Raw genomic sequence first — 19308 nt, forward strand, 5'->3', positions numbered from 1 at the left:
CAACATACAATAGATATTATTCTTCCAGCAGCACCAAATTTCGACAAGCTCCGTGGCATGGCTTGTGGCAGTGGAGAGGCCTCTGCATGGTTTCACCTGATAAAAGCAATGCACCCTCCCTTGACACTGTTAACGACTATAGAACACATCATCAATCATTAACCATACACATCTTAACGTATCTGTACAACTGACGCAACACAGCTATCAATCGTCCGCATCACTCACTAAATCACCACTGTCAGCACCAGAGCAAGATACCGTCTCATAACAGCAGCTTGCTTTTGCATTTCTGCACCAATACAACAAACAGGTGACTAGCACGTCACGTCGCATATGTCATTTTAGACACCTCACCCCATGGCCTCCACCACACTGTCAGAGATGTGGCGGTCATATAAGGCCACTGCTCTCTCGTGATAGATGTATGGCATGGCGGCTGTATAAGGTCAGAATATGTCATCTGTCAATGACAGAAGGTGATTACCATCGTTGTGACAGAGCCAAGTCATTGTCATCAAGCCCCAGCAAGGTAGCTTAATGGCATCGAATTTACAGAAATTTAACATGCTTTTGCATGACATCTATCTGTCATATTGATACTAAATTAATGACATCCGTAAACAAACAAACATAACTAAAAGCATAACTCCATCTTTCAAGAATCTGCATATCTTCCACAGTCTGCCAAACATACATACTAACAAGAATACATTTTTAATTGCAACAGAAACAATTCTCTCACCTGCCTTGAAACAATAATACAGTTCAATTATAACAAAAAAAAAGAAAAAGGAGAGGCACTAGCTGTTCAACAAGATTCAGTAAAGAACTAGCTCGGTGGCTGCTCATCCCATAACGTAGCACTTGTGTATCAGCCGATCCTCCAGACAGCTATGACTTGTCCTTCCTGATGAACTGGTAAGCATCCTTTGTAAACAGGTACGTTAAACCTGACAGCACTGTCGTGCTCGCTGTCAGGTACCTGCAAAGAGACAAAAACGATCATCAACAGCAAAATGGTTTGGGTTATTGTAGAAGCTTTCTTGGTGAGAACAAATGTGGGGCAAGAGAAATGCCATTAGTTGATAGTTGATTGATCAATAGGGTTTATTGTCCGAAAGCAATATCGGAGCTATAAAAAATGTTGCAGTGGAGGGCTCTAGATTAACTTTCACCACCTGGGGTTCACCGATGTGTACCCAAGCCTAAGTACACAAGCACTTTTGCATTGTGCCAACATCAAAATTATGCCACCATGGCCGGGATTTAGATTCGCGACCTTGCACTAATCGGAACTAATTTGTTGGCAGCAGTGAAGCACACAGCACGCTTCACTAGGTTGCCAACTGTAGTATAGTGTCGCCCCCTGTCAGATCTATGTGTCATTGCACATGTATGTTTTGTAGTTGTTTAGCTAGATGGCGCACCCCCCTTCTGTCATGTGATGAGCATTGGACCAATCGGGAGGTGTCATCTGGCGTGTGAACCCTTTATTAGCAATAAACGGCCGAGGGTGGCCGAGGGTGGCCGAGTCTTTGTTCCGGTTTTCAACGGGAGCAGTTCGCTCCGAGCCTCCTTTACAGCGCCGGCGTTAGCCGCGCGTTCGCTGGTCGGGGCCCCCCGCTTGCCTGCCGCTGCCGACACAACATCATTTGGCGACGAAGATGGGATTCCCGCAGCGGTTCCGACCGAAGCCCCGGGAAACGAACAAGCTTCGTAAGTGAAGCGTCCCTTCCGTGTCTGCACGGCCGGCAAACGCCGCCGACGCACTTGGCGTCATGAGGCTTCCGAGCCTAGGCCTACTCGCCCCCTTGCTCTTCCGTGCCCCATTCCTGCGGCGAGCTCCGGCTTGCCTCTTGCACTGTCTCCTGCACGCTACCCAACATGGCTTTTACGGCGAACCTTCCCGTTTTTCTTGAAGTGCCCGGCCCACCGTTAATTCCCTGGTATCGCTGGAAGAAAATTTTTCAGGCCCACCTCGAAGCGGCCGGCGGCGGCGACTGGACGCACGCACGGCGAGCGTCTGCGCTCGTCAGCGCTCTCGGGCGTGAGCGACAACGGAAGCACTTTGCAGCCGAGGAGCAGGAAGCAGCAAGGCAGTTAACCAGCACAGCGCCAGCTTCAAGCGAAGCAGCAAGGCAGTCGACCAGCGCAGCGTCAACGTCAAGTGATGCGGTCCCGCCAGCGTCAGAGTTTCCGAGACTCTTGCAGCGGCTTGACCGGCTGTTCGCCGCGTCAACAAATGTCCTGGCGGAACGGCACGAATTCACCAGCCGGAAGCAGTTCGAGGGAGAAGGATTCCTGGAATTCGTGACCGCATTGAAGGAGAAGGCGGTACAGTGCAACTTCGGCACAAGCTATGACGAGCGCGTCCGAGACCAAATAATACATGGGGTAGCGAACGTCAGCATTCGCGAAAAGTTGCTGGCTCATGGCAAAACCCTGTCCCTGGACAAGGCAGAAGAAATTGGACGCTCGTTAGAAGCCTTGCATCGAGCGAACCGCGCGTTCGGCTCCGAAAATGTACGAAGAATCGAGGCATCGCAACTTGGCGTTCCGTCGACGAGCCAAGATGGCCGACTTCTTCCGGGGAGCCGTCAAGATGGCCGACGTAGTCCGGGAGGCCATGAAGATGGCCGACTTCTGCAGAGAAGCCGTCAAGGCGACGGACTTCTTCCGAGAGGCCGCTAAGAGGGCCGACATTTCACACATGGCTCCTCCGGGATCCGTGGTACATGCGACCGGTGTGGCAGCACGAAACATATTGCCACATACAGGAATTGCCCCGCAAGGAACCGGCGGTGCAACGCCTGCCACACGTTGGGCCATTTTGCATCCGTATGCCGAAAAACCCGTGTTGTTCAACACGTCTCTTCCGCAGAGACACTGCCTTCAACTTCCGCAGGGCAGCCGTCCGCGTCTGTCTTGACGGTAAGCGCTTTTGAAACTAAAGATTTACAAGTTCCGGTCATAGTTAACGGCGTCTCCATGCGACTGCCGGTGGATACGGGAGCGTCCGTCTCATTGATGACGGCCGAAGATTTTGGAAAGCACTTTGGTCGACAGCCCAGACTGTCACAAACAACAGTGGACTTGAAAAATTTTTCCAATCAACGCATCGACATTCAAGGCCTGTTTCAAGCCACTGTCCAGTTTTTTCAAAGGTCATGCTCCGTCACGTTCCACGTAACGACTACAGGAACATCACTGCTGGGTTTAGACGCCATCCAACGCTTGGGCATACAGATCGACGGTACGTCGCTGACATGTCGTCTACCATCACTTCCTTCAGTACAGAGCCCCACAGGTGTGCCTCTGGGTTATGATCACCTCTCCAGTGAAGAGTTTGGTCTCGTCAACAACTTTGTGCACCGAATTCATCGGCAGCAAGATGCGAAACCAGTATCTTCAAAGTTGCGCCGACTACCCCTGGCTCTCCGTGACCAGGTCACAAATGAATTGCGACGTCTCGAGGACTGCGACGTCATCGAGCGCGTCGAGGCTTCTGAGTGGGTGTCTCCACTCGTGGTGGTGCGCAAGAAGGATGGAACCATGCGGATCTGTGTAGATCTACGGCTCCTATTCAAACCTCGATAGTCATTCCGATGACTCGTCTGTAGTGACATCGTCTTCTCATAGGCATCAGTTAAGTAGCTTGTCTGACTGTATCACTTCCGAGTCTACGCAGTCAGCAGTCGTCTCGGATTCCGTGGGGGAATCGGTAGCATCCCAGGACTCGTTGGAACGTCGAGAGGAGCTTCCTGGGCAACCCTCTCCAGCTTTGAGCGACAACCACATTCAGTTTTCCAACCAGGGGGAGGGAAATAGTGGGACGACTGGATCTTTAAAGTCGACCGATATGCGTCGCAACCCCCGAAGTTCTTCTGAGGTACGCACGCGTCCTCATCGTGACAGAAAACGGCCTCCGTGGCTTGATGATTTTGTTTATGTAGTGTAGAGCGCATTGCCGTCTTCGAAATGCCACGGCTAGGGGCCTCGCTGCGACATTTAGGAGACAGTCCACATGTTTCATTAACACATGTATAAAGTGCGTGCTTTGGGTGCAACTGGTGCGCGTGTGTGAACATGGGGGGGAATGAACTGAAATCGCCTCTGGACTTAAGTGCGCGTCTTGTGTGCGCGTTTCACTGTATATTTACTTTGTTTCCAGGGGGGGATGATGTAGTATAGTGTCGCCCCTGTCAGATCTATGTGTCATCGCACATGTATGTTTTGTAGTTGTTTAGCTAGATGGCGCACCCCCCTTCTGTCATGTGATGAGCATTGGACCAATCGGGAGGTGTCATCTGGCGTGTGAACCCTTTATTAGCAATAAACGGCCGAGGGTGGCCGAGTCTTCGTTCCGGTTTTCAACGGGAGCAGTTCGCTCCGCGTCTCCTTTACTGCGCCGGCGTTAGCCGCGCGTTCGCTGGTCGGGGCCCCCCGCTTGCCTGCCGCTGCCGACACAACACCAACCTCTCTCACATCTTCTGGCTACCTACCCCTCTAAAACCTGGGCCGACTTTACTGACAGCTGCCCTTGAAGATGCCCATTGGCGCAGTCAATTTGTCTTTCAGAGTTGTGGAAGGGAGAGGCAGACATTGTAATGAAGCATGCGGCAGCTCAAATTTCTGTTATTTTATTTTTTTAGAATTTCACGTTCTTTTCCCTTCCCACAATTTAACCAATAACATAGCATGAGAACATTGTACTTAAAAGCTCATTAATTCCCAACTCGTTCATTTGAAACTTTGGAGAATTCGAAGTAGCCGCTGTGGTCTGCCCAACAATATATTGAAAGCAATATGTAACGCATCCTGCTGATTCACACGCAAATCTGCACCACCACCGATAATTAGAACTCCGCGTCATCGTGCATGGGGAAAGTGCTAGTGCACAGGAACATGTATGCGGTGCTAGAGTCGCCATGCAGACCACACAGCTTTGATATTTCCATCTGCAGCACTTTGTTTAGGCCTGACTGGAAAGCGACATGCTTGTGCCTGGCTAGGCACGGACAACGCCTCTGTTGCCAGGGCTGTTTTCTTCCTCTCTTTCAAGGCCTTCCAGATAAAAACACGTATGCAGCGCTGCATGTTTCTTTTTTTTTCTTTCTTTTTTCATGTTAGAAATCGGAGGCTATGCGCTTTCTTTACAAGGCGTTCTGCCAAGATGCGGCACCAGGTAATGTCTTAGACATGGCAGCTGTGACGTTTATCGGCGTTTGCTATACCAAAAAACATATTCTTTGAGATTTGATGCTGTTCCTCAAGGGAAAGCATCGCTGGGCTACATGTTTAGATACCACCTACACCCAGCAGTATGCAGCCGGTGCCGCTACGAGAATACAATGGAGACCAATGTCGCAGAAGGTTGCGGTGTGTTTTGCAAGTGCATTTTAGAACGCAGCTCGTGTTACTGCAGCGAGTGTCAGTGGCCCTTCTCCTTTACAGCGTTCTTTTCTCTCGCTTCGCCTCCCTGTTGGTGCTGAGCCATGCTCCCTCAAGGGCTGCAGACGACAGCGCTAAACTTTCCTTTCTTGACATGAACCACTTTTTTCTTGGCGACGCAAAAGCGTGTTCGTAGTAGCAGGTTTTTGGCAAGCAGTCACCTGTGACCAGTCATGCTACGCCACTTGCGCTGCGCCAGCTGAAATGCTGCCCCCTCTATACTTCGACGGACGCGCTGTCGGCTGCTCTCTTTGGAGCATGCCCAGAACGATTACCAACATGCATGCAGCTTTGAACTACCATCTGCGACCATTGGCAAAGCATAGTGGGCACCTTTTTCCTCCACACCATGCAATGTGGGTTGCAGCCGGTGCGACAAAGGCGTGGACGGAGCTAGAGCCATCTCAACTTCGGGCGTGTCACACAATGTTGGCCGCATTCGGTTACACTGGCTACGCCCGTGCATTAACTATAGACGTTGTTCTCGCCAGCGTGGCATAGTGTGTGCGTGTGTGTGTTCACGTTATGTTGGACAATATACACACATTAACCAAGTGATCTTTTCTGACTTTCATTAGTTTGAATTTTGCATGATCCGAATTTTTGTAGCATCCCTGCGGAATTCGAATTAACGAGCTTTTACTGTATTAAGAACATTGTAATTATTCATAGCACAGACAGAAAAGTTGATAGTCCCATGGCTGCTCATTGTTATGCTTAAGTACAATTAAACCTTCATATAACAAAGATGCTAAAATTGCGAATTTGCTGTTATATTGAAATTTGACGTTCTATGCAAATGATTACAGTCGCTGGTGATATTTTCTTAAATGGAAGAGATTGCAAAATTTTCTGAATTATTAGGCACTTGGAAAAGCAAATTTTAATCAGCAAAAAGAAATTTTGAATATGAGAGTCGGTGACGAACGATACAGTTGCATGCCGTGCTGACAATATCTTCGCATCGGTGGTATGGAGTGAAGCCAGCCACTTTTTCGCATCCACTCCATCCACTATACAGTGCAGTCGACTTATGGAGACACCACATATAACAATATATTGGTTGTAACAATGCATCAACATAAAAGTATCATTTTATGCATTAAGTTTATGGAGAAAAAAAAACATACAATGTATTATTCCCCATATATCGGATATAATGATCAAAATTTTGTCATCAGGATAGCATTTTCCATGCCGAACGATCATGACATTTGCGTTGCTTGGTTCTCCTGAAACAAATGATGCCGGCACGGGGTGATAAGCGTACCTACGCGAGTTAGTGTATGCTGCCATTACCGCACAGTGCGTCTTGCCCCACCCGTACCACCCACGCAGCGGAGAGCATCGTGAGTTGACACAGCACACCACAAAATGGTGCCAGCTGCTTTGCGTTTTTGCGCCTTGCGTTTCACCCGAGATCGCAGCGAATGAGAGAGAGAAAAAAAAAAGATGTAAAGCAAAGCGGCGTGGTGGTGCTTGTCCTCTCACCTAGTCTCTCTCTATCTTAGCGAGCCTGAAGTTAGCTTCACAACTGAAGCCACCGAAGCAGCAGACAGCCCAGTTCGAAGATGGTGCTGACAAAGCACAGAGCTGTGTAGCTTGACACGAAGATGCAAATTTTGCAAGACTATCGACACAGCTTCAAGGTGAGTGAGCTCAGTCGACGATATCGACCATTCTAAAAACTGGGAGCACCACGATTGCAAAGGCGGGAACTATTAATGGCCATGCTGATCAATGGAAAAGGGTTAAGGACACTTTGTAAGCTGATGTCAAAAAGTCGCTTTACCAGTGGTTCACCACAACCCACGCACATAATGTGCCAATCAATGGGCCAATACTTGCTGCCTAAGCGAAAAACTTTGCTTTTATTTTGAGCCTAGAGAAGGCTGGATAGAGTGTTTTAAAGATAGGCACAGCATCCTTTATAAAAACGTGGTAGAGGAAGCAGCATTCTTGGATACACAGGTGAAGCAGCAGTGGCTACTGACAAAGCTGCCCAGCATGCAGAAGTGTTACACGGACAAGGACATTTACAACTGTGACGAAAGTGAACGAAAATGTTGCTATCAAACACACACGCTCTCAAAGGAGATACATGCTCTGGTGGGAAGCACTCAAAACTTAGGGCAACTGTGTTGCTGTGCATCAGCATGGACGGGAGCTATGCCTCAAGCCTTTCGTCATCGGGCAATCCAAAAAGCCAGCATCCTTCAAGAATCGGCACATCCCGGTCTGCTATTGCAGCAATAAGCAGGTGCGGCTGACCCGCGGCCTGTTCAAAGAATGACTGTTTGAGTTGGACAGCATAATTGAAAGTCAAGGAAGAAAAATTATACAGATCCCACGCACTGTGGGAGTCGATGTAAGCGAAGCTTTCCGTGCTGGATGCTTTGATCGATTTACCGTATTTACTCGCATAACGATCGAACTCGCGTAATGATTGCACCCCCGAATTTTGTCGTCAAAATTCGCTTTTCTTTATTTCTCGTGTAATGATCGCACCATGAACTTGCCGCAGCGATATGTCGTGTGCCAAGTCTAGATAATAATGATCACGCTTACCATCTGTCGAATGCTATGCAAACGATTCTTCAAGACAAACCAAGCGGTCTGCATGCACCAAGCATTCTTAAGCAGATGCCCCATTTCATTCTCTTCATCACTTTCCGCACTTCCATGACAAAAAAAAAAAAAAACTACAACCAAAACTTGCCTTTATTATAAGTAGGCTTTATAATGGTTGTGATCAACAACAGCAGAAAAAGGCGCCTTTCGATTCTTCTCGTCTGCACTTGTGGCACGCAACAAATCACGAGCAGCAACGATAGCAGCAGCCACGTTTACACTGATACGTTAGAAGTGTACCCTGTTCATACGCCAACGCTTGTAACACAGCTAAGATATTTGCCCACCCTTAGCGGAAACGTGCCGCATTAGGATAGTAGTGAAGACAAATGCCGAAGTTTCAGCAGCTTGCCCGCCATGTGTTCCTCTGTCACTGGCAGCTAAGCGCGCCCATCTGTTTCTGTCCCCTAAAAGTGGACATGGCTATGTTATTGCCGCAAGCTTGCCGATATTAACTATAATAATAATAATAATAATAATAATAATAATAATAATAATAATAATAATAATAATAATAATAATAATAATAATGTCTTTATTTGTGTCCCGTAACAGTACACGACACGGGAGACCTGGAGTAAAAGCTGTCATGAATGACAGCTTGACAGAGCCGTAGGTCCCCCATACAAGGGGCAGTTACAAACGACAAGAAAGACATAATACATTGTCACAATTGAAATTACACATTCCGAGCGTACAATGTAACGTACACAAAAAATAAGGCAAGATAGAAATACAAATTGCAAGTTCACTCATACAATAAAACATCACAGTCAACTACGGGGTAGTCACAAAAGAAATAACATAAATGCAGTTTCACTTATCCGCAAGAAATAATAACAAGAAATAACTAAGAATGTGTGCAGTGAATCTGTCGTAATTCACATTTAGATTGTTTAAGTAGGTCAGTCCCGGATTTTTCGCAGTTGTTTAATAGAGTTGGAAGTGTGAAGGATAATTTTTCCATTGTGTAATTGGTTCTAGGAGTTGGTACAATCCACTCCTCTTTATGACGGGTAGTGTAAAACACAGTGCTCTTTTTCAGTAATGACAACTCATGCAGATATTTAAGATGATTTCTTAGTTCGCGCTGGAATGCAAGTGCTAGCTTATAATTGTAAAGATTGAATACTGGTATTATGCATGCTTTGGAGAAAAGACCTTGCGAGTGACTGTTGTATGGTAGATTAAAAAGTACTCTGATAAGCTTTTTTTGAAGTATAAAGATCCTTTGCAAATTTGTATACGTGGTTGTGCCCCAGACCAAGAAACAGTAATTAAGATGAGAGTAAAATAGGGAATTATAAAGCAGGATCTTTACTTGATACGGGAGATATGATCTGTAATGGGAAATAATGCCTACTGCTCGAGCTAACTTAGTTAGAACAGCATCAATGTGACTATCCCATAGCATGTTCTGAGAAAATGTAACACCCAGAATTTTAATATTATTTGTGATTTCTATTGGTGCGCCACCATAACTTAAGCTTACATGAGAATTTAGCTGCCTCAATTTAGGTCTAAATATTACAGCTTTCGTCTTATTAACGTTTATGTTCAGATGGTTTACTACTGACCACATTTTAAGCTTAGTAAGGAGAGAATTCGCATCATTGTGTAAGATATGACAGTCTGGAGCAGATAGAAATACACTAGCGTCGTCGGCATACAAAACATATTTAGGATTAGTAGAGAGGTTAGTGAGATCATTTATGTAAATGTTAAAGAGAAGCGGACCAAGAATGCTGCCCTGAGGAACACCTTTAACTATGGATTTTAAATCAGAACGATACGTTTCAATTTGAACGAACTGCTGTCGAAAACTGAGATATGATCTAATAAGTTCAAGAAAATGACCTCGGATTCCATAAATTTCCAGTTTCTTCAGCAAAGTTAAGTGATGAATACAATCAAATGCTTTAGAAAAGTCGACATAAATACCTAGCACAAAGTTCTTTTTTCCAAATTCGGACAAAATAAATTCCTTCTGTTCCAGCAAAGCTAATTCGGTCGATTTGTTCTTCCTAAATCCATATTGAGCATCTGAAATAAGTTTGTGTAAATCAAAGAACGAGCAAAGCTGATAATGGATAAGCTTCTCCAGGCCTTTGGAAAATATGGGTAAGACAGAGATGGGTCGGTAATTATTCATATTGTTAGGATCACCCTTTATCATTACTGATAGGGAAGAAACTGTTTCAATGCACGTAATGTACTAACGAGAAGAAAAAAATTTGCATTTGGTGCGTTCGGCTTGCTCCACCGGCCACCATTTTGGTTTTGGTATCCCACACTACATACAGCGGCAGCCGCCTATTTGTTGACCTGTTGTCATTCCGCAGCAAATGAGGGATGAAAAAAAAAATTTTCTTTTTGCGGGAAATTTTTTGCGCTTAGTGATCGCACCCCTGAATATGCATCAATTTTTTTTAATGAAAAAGTGTGAGCATTATGCGAGTAAATACGGTAGTCTGGAAAATCGAACTTTGGGGCCAGAATTCGTCCAAAAAATCAGTTGTGAAAATGCCTAAGTTCCATGGGAGCCCTGATGGTGCATTTATGAAGTCCAAAATATCCATCAAGTCCGAATATTTGGAGTCCGAAAAATTACTCGGCAACTGTACTGTATTACACTGAGCATTCTGTTATATTGAAGTTCGTTATATCAAGGTTTAACGGCATAGTTAAAATCGATAATGTTATAAGGGTTCGACTGTTCTCTCTAAAATGCTTTGATTTCCGTCTCCTTTTTTCTCTGCGTGCAACCTGGCTAAACTGAAATTTTTGTGGCCCTTGAATGTTGTTATAGGTGGGTTCGACTGCACACTTTAAAAAAGTTTACCGAATTTGGGGCATATCTCTGTCCCAGAAGAATAATCCTCAATTATCTTGCGTGCTTTTCCTTGCTTTTAACGCAGCACCCGATTCTTCCAGGTCAGGAACGGCATGCAGGTTATCAGCATGACACAGCATTCTTGACAAGAAAGCAACAACTGCAGACTTTTCAAGAAAGGAAGTACAAGCAATACAGATGGTGAGTATTGTTTGGGGACAAAGATACGTCCCAAAGGGCGTGAACTCTTTTTAGAGCAGCATCACGCTGAACCACCACTTTTCATATATTCGTTTACAAATTAATAATGCAACACAACCTCCGGATATAAAACTGCACCATGTATGCCATCTCCGCCTTCACACTCCGAAACATAGTTCCTGAGGGATGCCCACATTGGAAGAAATTCGCCTCTGCTGTGACGATGTGAAAATTAGTGAACACAATTGGCTAGCATTCTTTTTGGGTTTGACAGCAGGGTATTTGCCACTGCAGATGCAACTCCTCACTGTTGGGTGTAGTGCTCAGCGATTCCAACGTGGTAACTGTCTTGCAAGGTGGCCAGCACATTTTACTCGACCGGTGCGTGTTGGGGACACTGAGCTGATGCACTGTGGTATACAACAAAAGCAAGGGCCTTTGTGATGCATTGTGATTGCATTTGGCTTCCAAGCAATTACCCAGCACTCCCCGCTGCAGCAAAAACCGCCGGCCGCCATGCAGCCCATTTGTATTTTTTGTGAGTTGCTGAGCATTGACATTGAGTACATTGACGCTATGCTAGAATGGAGAGTTGTGTGTTTGTCTAGAAGGTGAACCAAATGACAGTACCTACCGTATACTCCACCTCACAAGTCGTTTGCAGCACTGCTGAAGCTGCAGGACTCCTTAGCCAATAGGAAGGCCAAATGCCCTACGAGATGTGGTCATACATGCCACGTTGTCTGCTCACCACCACAGTAATTTGTGGTACATGACGTGCATGCACTAAGGTCACGTATCCCTGTAATGTATCATGCAAGAAGCAAAAATAAAACACTCTGATACCGCCAGTCATCAGACAGTTATGCCCGGAACTATGTTACCAATCTACGCCTCGTACCTTCGACAGTAGTGCAAATGACTTGTGAGATGGAGTATAGTTACTTTTGCCCTGCTTGGTTTATCACACAACACATGGTTCATTGTAATCTTGTTGAGTGCGTTCCTGCGCAGACGCCTGCATTTGACAGTGAAAGATTACTCAGAAGGAAACACTGTGTTTTGCGCTTTTGAAGTTATTTTTCCATCCATCTGCAATAGTGCAATCCCAATATGGCAAAACAGGTTGCGGACAAGTGGATTCAACAAATAGGGAAAGGCTATGCTCAGCAAGTCACCCAAACCTTCAAGTGCCACCATGACCGCACTCACCAGAAGGCATGCAGGGCACTGTGATCCACAAAGCCAAACACGGGGGCAGCTAGTGTGGCTGCCACAAGTCCCAGCTGCACAGCAGTGTTGGCCTGTGTGCGCAAAAAAATATGAACAAGGCACGACATCAGCAATACAAAAAAAAGCCACAATTCCCTACTTGGTTAAACAGTGCACCTGCCATGTTGCTGCTTTCAATGCCTGTGCATTCCCTTACAACCTTGATAGTCCACAGCATTGGTGTTTTCAGTGAGGGCACCTTCTATGGAACAATGTTGCTATTTCACCTACTAACTACAGTAAGAGCTCGTTAACTAGAAATTTCAGATAATTCAGATAGCCGTCGCGGTCTGTCCAGCAATGTACTGAAAGCAATATGTAACACATTCCGCTCATTCCCACTGAAATCCGCACCGCCACCGATAATTCGAACTCCACGCCATCGTGGATGGGGAGAGTGCCAGTGAGCGAGAGCACATGGGAGATGCTGGCGTCGCCGCTCGGGCTGCGCAGTGTTGCTTTTTTCACCTGCGGCCCTTTGTTTAGGCTTGACTGCAGAGAGACGCGTTTGCACCTGGCCATGCATGGCCACGCCTCTGCTGCAGGTTGCTTCCCTCCTGGGAGGTTCCGTCAAAAGCTAAAGGGCAATAAAATTGTGACTGTGCACCGTATGCTATATGTGCACGAGTGCATGTGTATGTATATGAGAAAGCATGCGAGGGTAAGCCAACGAACGCGGCTCAATCACACGTGCTCGCGCGAGGCATGGGGATGAAGCAGGGGGGGGGGGGAGGGGGCTCGTTTTTTTCTAGCGGCTGCTGCTTATGGCCCGGCCATGTGGGCACCGTATTGTGAATGCTATCTGCGACATGGCCAAAGTGCGCGCCCTTGTGGACATGATCTTCAAGGCGATCTGCAACGTCTGCAGACTGCACGTAGTGCCAGTAGCTTCGTATGCGATGTGCTTTTTACATTTTGTTCACATTAATTAAACGAGAGCTGTACGAAGGTCAATTCGCTCGCTGCTACTGCCGTGATTCCTCACTCCAGCATTTTTCAGTGAGTTCCTGCGGTCATCGTGCTAGATGTGTTCATGTTTACCTGCAAGCGCGTGACACTGTACTTGTTAATTTAGACAGTAAGCGAATGTTTACAAGCTTATAAAGCCGATAAAACTAGTATCCTTACTCCTTACTTCTTCTCCGCACCAGTCGGCGCAATGAACACGCAAATGGAGCAAGAGCCATCTTGATGTCGGGCACGTCAAACAGCATTTGGTTATGCTGGCTGTGCCAGTGCTTCGAAGTATAGGCATTGTTGCTCACGCCAACGTGACGTAGCGTCTGTGCGTGTGTGCTCACGCCTCGTTGGACTACATACACACCTTAATCTAGCTATTATTTTCTGACTTTCGTTAGGTCAAATTTTGTATAATTTGAATTTTGGTAGCATCCCCGCGGAATTCGATTTAACAAGCTTTTACTGTATGTTAAGCTAGCAACAACTCCTTTTTGCTAGTCACATTTGAGCTGGTCAGGATGCAACACATATTTTAAGAATGTACCATGTATCTGGCATCCTCTGGCCATTCAGCCAGTACAGTGGCAGACTGGGCTAGTCAGTGAAAACACTCGCCAAATTCAGCATACTAATGGAACTGGGACCTCACAGCAAGCTGCCGATCTTTCTGCAGACAGTTGTTAACCTTTTCCGTACCATCTTTTTCTTTTTTTGAAAGGCCACTGAAGTATCCTAAATATTTTAATGACTGATTCTCTGTGAAGAGCTTTTATTTTTGCAATATCAGCAGCTGATTTGTTTGATTTGTTCGCTTCTGTAGTCTTTTACTGTAAATTATTTTTTCATGCTTCTGAGCTGTATATAGGGAAGGCCATAGGAACAGTCTATACACACTTAAACAATATCACACCCTTTGGGTTGTATTGCCGCACAACAATAATCGTCATCTGTCTTGTCTGCATTTGCTGGCAATTTGACGTCAGTGCTTTGGCGGCCAACGAGTCAATAGTCTATCAAGTCAACGGGTCTACATCAGACACTTCTCCAAAATTTTGAAGGCCTTTGAATGGTGAGGTTGGGAATTGCCATCACAGCATGTTTACTGTAGCACGCCATAAAGAAGCGTTAAAGGACCCCATAGAAAGAAATAATTGATTTTTAAAGATATAGCTATTCTCTCAAATACAAATAAATAATGAGCAGTGGTCTTGTATTGTTACAAAAACCAGGTGTGGCCAGCAGCCTCAACATCCCCAGAGCACTCAAACAAATCGGACCACAGTAAGTGAACAACGTGCTAGTAAACTGTAACAAGTGTACAAAAAATCCCTAATAAGGGGCCCCACAACATCTTATAGGAGAGGTTTGGAATGTGTTTAGGACCAGCCATCCCCTAATTTAAGTACATACTGCAGACCTGATGTCCAAGCAGGGAGGGCAAATGAAACATAAATAGAAACAGTCAACCGAATGCAATAATGAGCCCAATGCGAAGGCAGAACCCAACATAAACAAATACCATAAAGAATACAATGCAAAAAACAATGAAAACAATAAACAAGTTCATGTATTAATTTGCACTGGGTTCATGTAGTAAGTGCGGCACTGAGAGATCCTTGTTTATTACTTTAAACAGAAAGAAGAAGAAATTAAATGTGTTTGACCTTCTGAAATATTGACGTAATGCATGGCTCTGATGGTGTCGGGTATGTTTCATTGCAAATGGAGACGAGGCAAAGCACCAAGTGCAAATTTCTTAGTTCAGGAATTCCAGCCTGGATTCTCTTGTGTGTACATCAAGTGCGTGAATGGCGATCGGGCAGGACAAGTGCAGACTGACACAACATTGGGCAGTCCCCAGGTTTCACCCGTCTCCAATGTTGCGTAATCTCATTACTTATGACCTACTTGACCTGCCCACGCCCCCTGCCCCCGGTGTCACGGTCCAAGCATATGCGGATGATATTAGAGAGCTTTAGATTAGGGGACGCAAGCAGCTTGTGTATGCAAGAACTAGGGCCATGGTGCAGCGCAGCACCGTGGCCCCTAGTTCTTGCGTGCGCAAGCTATTTGCATCCCCTGATCTAAAACTCTCTCCATTCGTTATCACGCCGGCCCCTAATACGGGCGCTCTAGTGTTGTTGGTTGAAACTGTTTTATCCTACATACAGCCTAATGTTTCGTTTGTTGGCTAGGAGAGTTGGTGAGAAAATTTATTATACATAATCCTAGCCGGTTTTCTAATGCAACCTAATGTAATGGTAATGAAATACAGTCAACAACCGATTTTTCGGACATGCCCAATAATTCGTACGGCTTCACGGCACCACCATGCACCCCATATATACTACATATACTGTACAGTCAACACTTAAATGGAAAACCTAATTAATTTGTATGTGGTGGCCGATTAAGACTGTGATACGTGATAAACACCTCTTATGTTTTAATGCATGGATACCTGCTTAATGGATCGTGTCGGCCACTTCCTTATGACATAGTTGAAGAAATGTTGCATTTAAAATGAATTTACTCCAAGTTAGGTTCTCCCTTTAAGGATAGACCATATCGTGCAGAGGAATAACATTTAGCTCCTACTTTGATGACAGCCTTGCCTAGTGACTAGACAATTTTATTTTCGTGTTAAAGAATAAGTCCTGCAGGGCTCCCTTAGTTTCAGAAAAGTCCTTGGCTCACCTTGCTGATGCTGGTGGGAGAGAACTTGACGGTTGCCAAGCTAACATCGAAGTACCTCAAAAACGTTTTCTGCAGAGAGAAGGCCAAGTGTTACTTTTACCACTACGAGCACCATACTACAACAAGACCAAACTGCCACCACAATCACAGTACACAAACTGCAATTGTAGTTTTAGCAAAACATAGATAAAAGCATGAGAAAAATTACTTCTTTATTTGTCTCATAATGCACTAAAGGTACGGCGTCGTACAACTTTGATCAACTCACCACAACAATGCGTGCTACAGAGCCACAGAGCTACCTGGAAGCAGCTTGCCTCCAGTTGTGACAGTGGTCACATAATACTAACAGAGAAAAATTCATGGGAAGTGCATAATCCATCCAATGCACCCTTGTGGTGACCCAAGCAATAATTAATAAAACGTGTTCATCACAAACCAAATCACACAGCGTATTTGAGTCTTGCACCCCCCCCCCCCTGCCATGACGGTCTTTCCGTGAAGTGCAGATGTGGTGTGTGGTGGTAATGTATAAATCCAGCCAAGTTTGGGTTGGGGCCAGATTTGTTTTAGCTGCCTGCAGAAACCTAAAACCTGTTATACTTTCACTCCAATATCTCAAGTAAATATTACAACTATGAATTTCAATATACTGCATATTTCAGGATAATGTACAAAATTTGTTTGCTCGTTTGCAATTGACACATGGCATTATTAATTAATCTAAACGTAACAGCCCTGTCAGTAGCTATTACCATCAGCATGTTTAGTGCCAACTGCTAGTGTTAGCACAGTCTAGATCGCTTACAACGTAAGTCGCTCGAGTCGCGAATATCCGCACTATAAACAAAATGATTTTTAACACCTGCACATATAAAAAAGATGTACATTGAGCAGCCATGCATATGCAGCAATCAAGGAAAGCGGCCAGAACGTTTGTGTAAAGGGTTGCCAGTTTATGCACACCTGAGGACCAGCCACTCCGAATGGTCTTCATATAAAACAGACAAAACACAACTCAGATTCAAAAGGCATTTGAATTTCATTTCGAGTGAAAAAATCCCACTTTGCTCCGGTGTTGTTTCTCAATGGCCTTGCTAATCATTTCATCTTCTACAGTGATTAGGCATTTGAGTGCCTTTTCACAGAGGCTATGTAAAGCGCAAAACAATTTGTTTGTTCAAGTAGTGAAATGCATCCTTGCACGAAACATCCAGGATGTGGATGTCATCCTCATCAGGCATGGACTTGAGTGCAGCCTCATCTTGGTCACCCTGCGCCGCTGCTACGATGTCTACGTCAGTCACTGTTTGTTCACAGAGATCCATATTGTCATCGCTGGCTCCCACAAAAAGTCTCAGGAAGTGTTGCTTTCAGAGACTATGTTGTTCCCGATCAAGTTGCACAATACTGTCTAGGCTCACTGGCTGATCGACATCGTCGTCAGTAGGTGCAGGCCAATATGCAAGCCTGAAACGGCACTAATCGAAGCCACCACCACCGCAATTTTTATTATCTCGCAGCCTTGAACTGGCGCTCTCGCACGCAGATCCACTGTGGCAACGCCAGGCCTAACTACTTCGACATTTGCTACCATGCTTCATGCTGTTCCGTTCCATGCTTTTAATTGTAACAATGCGCCGCTATTAGCAATGGCGTCGACTCCACCTTTGTAATCCTCGCCTGTGGCTTCGAAGCTCGGAAAGCATGGTGTGTTGCATATTGGTGCTTCCTAAAAGTCAGCTTCACCTCAATGCAGCAATGTTACGATCACGGCAAAAAGTCTGGAAAATCGGATGGCGATGGGTATTTGCGTCTGAAATTATAGACTTTCTTAACCACTGACTGTATGGGGTACCTTGGCGGTGTCGCGAAGGCGTTCGAAAAATCGCTTGCTGATTGTAGTTGCATAATCCTAGTGAAAACATTGCATTGCCATGAAAAATTGAAAATGGGACACTTTTGTGCAGCTGGCACAAATGGCGCTTGAGTGGGTGCTGCCAGGAGAAGGCAGGCAAGTCGAATTGTAGCAAAATGACGCAAGTGGCATAGTTGGACCACCACTGATTGGCAGGTTTTTAGAGCTATTTCGAACATGCCTGTGGCGATTAGAGCCCCTGGCAATAGTAAAAGGCATGCATTCATTTTTTTCCGGACTACCTGATTTTTTAAATGTTATTGTGGCCCCTAGGGAGCCCGAAAAATCAGACAAATGCATATAGAGTGCTACGGAAAAGTCAACGGGAGTCTGAAAAGACCGTATTATATCCAGTTCTACACTACAAATGGTTAAGTTACAAGTGGTCTATACTGTATATGCGCTGTAGGCTAGCAGGCCTATGAAGCCTCTTGCATTGCATGTCCGCGCACCCTTGTTCGTAAACAAGTGCGGACAGTTTTTTTTTTCTTATTGTGCGGCATCTTGACACAATGTTTGAGACATTGGTGCTCTGCTGACAATAAACGCAGCTCGCGACAGCATTAAAGGAATGTCTACAGCTCGGAATATTCTTTTGAACTGAGGTGGGAATGAGAAGATAGTGTGCCATATTGCCATGTGAGTGGCTGCTCGAGGGAATCTGCGTGTATTTGTGGGCTTCTTTCACGCTCGACAAAACTTTTATGTACCACATATCGAGCAACGGAAAGCTGAATTGGGAGTTTTTCATGTTGCTCCACAATTTTCTCATTGACACTTTTCACCTAATTGTAATATTTGAGAAGTTGATTATAATTAATTAAGACAGGCAGAATGAAAAAAATAATCTGAGTATCTCCGTGCGACAGCAAACAACATTACCTTGTTTCTGTCCAGCTATATGGCATTTGCATATTTTTAATTCTTGATCAAGTTACGTAGGACATCCTGTATACAACCCTGAGCTCGTTGCTTGACAGCAAATGCGATGAGTGACAACCGGCACTTGGCCAAATTCTCCTGAATTTACTGGCCCATTTGATGCTGTATTTAAAAACATTATTATTCACAAGCTCCTACTTTTTGGCATGATAGTGGACGATACACAGGTTAGTAAGATCGGTGCGCATTATTTAAATTTCCAAATTAAAATGTCAAACATATGAGCTTATATGTTAATGTAACCAAACTTTCTAAAAATGCATGCGCATATCATTACGCAATATTGATAATATTCAAAGTTAAGTATTTGTATGAAATTGATACAGTTAAACCTCGATATAGCGAAATTTATTTGTATTGAAATTCTACTGTTTATGTACATAAATACAGCCGTCGATTG

At 45.1% G+C, this 19308-nt stretch overlaps 1 protein-coding gene across 1 annotated transcript in view; it reads right to left on the reverse strand.

The window, feature by feature from the left end:
• Positions 1-698: 698 nt before the first annotated feature.
• CLS (cardiolipin synthase) overlaps positions 699-19308 on the reverse strand; it is a 44513-nt gene continuing 25903 nt past the window's right edge. Inside the window, exons 5-7 of the mRNA XM_065450239.2 lie at positions 16049-16117; positions 12332-12423; positions 699-985 (exon numbers count right to left, since the gene is read on the reverse strand). Of these exons, the coding sequence (XP_065306311.2) occupies positions 895-985; positions 12332-12423; positions 16049-16117 (252 nt within the window). The 3' untranslated portion in view covers positions 699-894. The remainder of the gene's footprint in view (positions 986-12331; positions 12424-16048; positions 16118-19308) is intronic.

The sequence above is a fragment of the Dermacentor albipictus genome, chromosome 7 (genome assembly GCF_038994185.2).
Source record: "Dermacentor albipictus isolate Rhodes 1998 colony chromosome 7, USDA_Dalb.pri_finalv2, whole genome shotgun sequence".
Lineage (NCBI taxonomy): Eukaryota > Metazoa > Arthropoda > Arachnida > Ixodida > Ixodidae > Dermacentor > Dermacentor albipictus.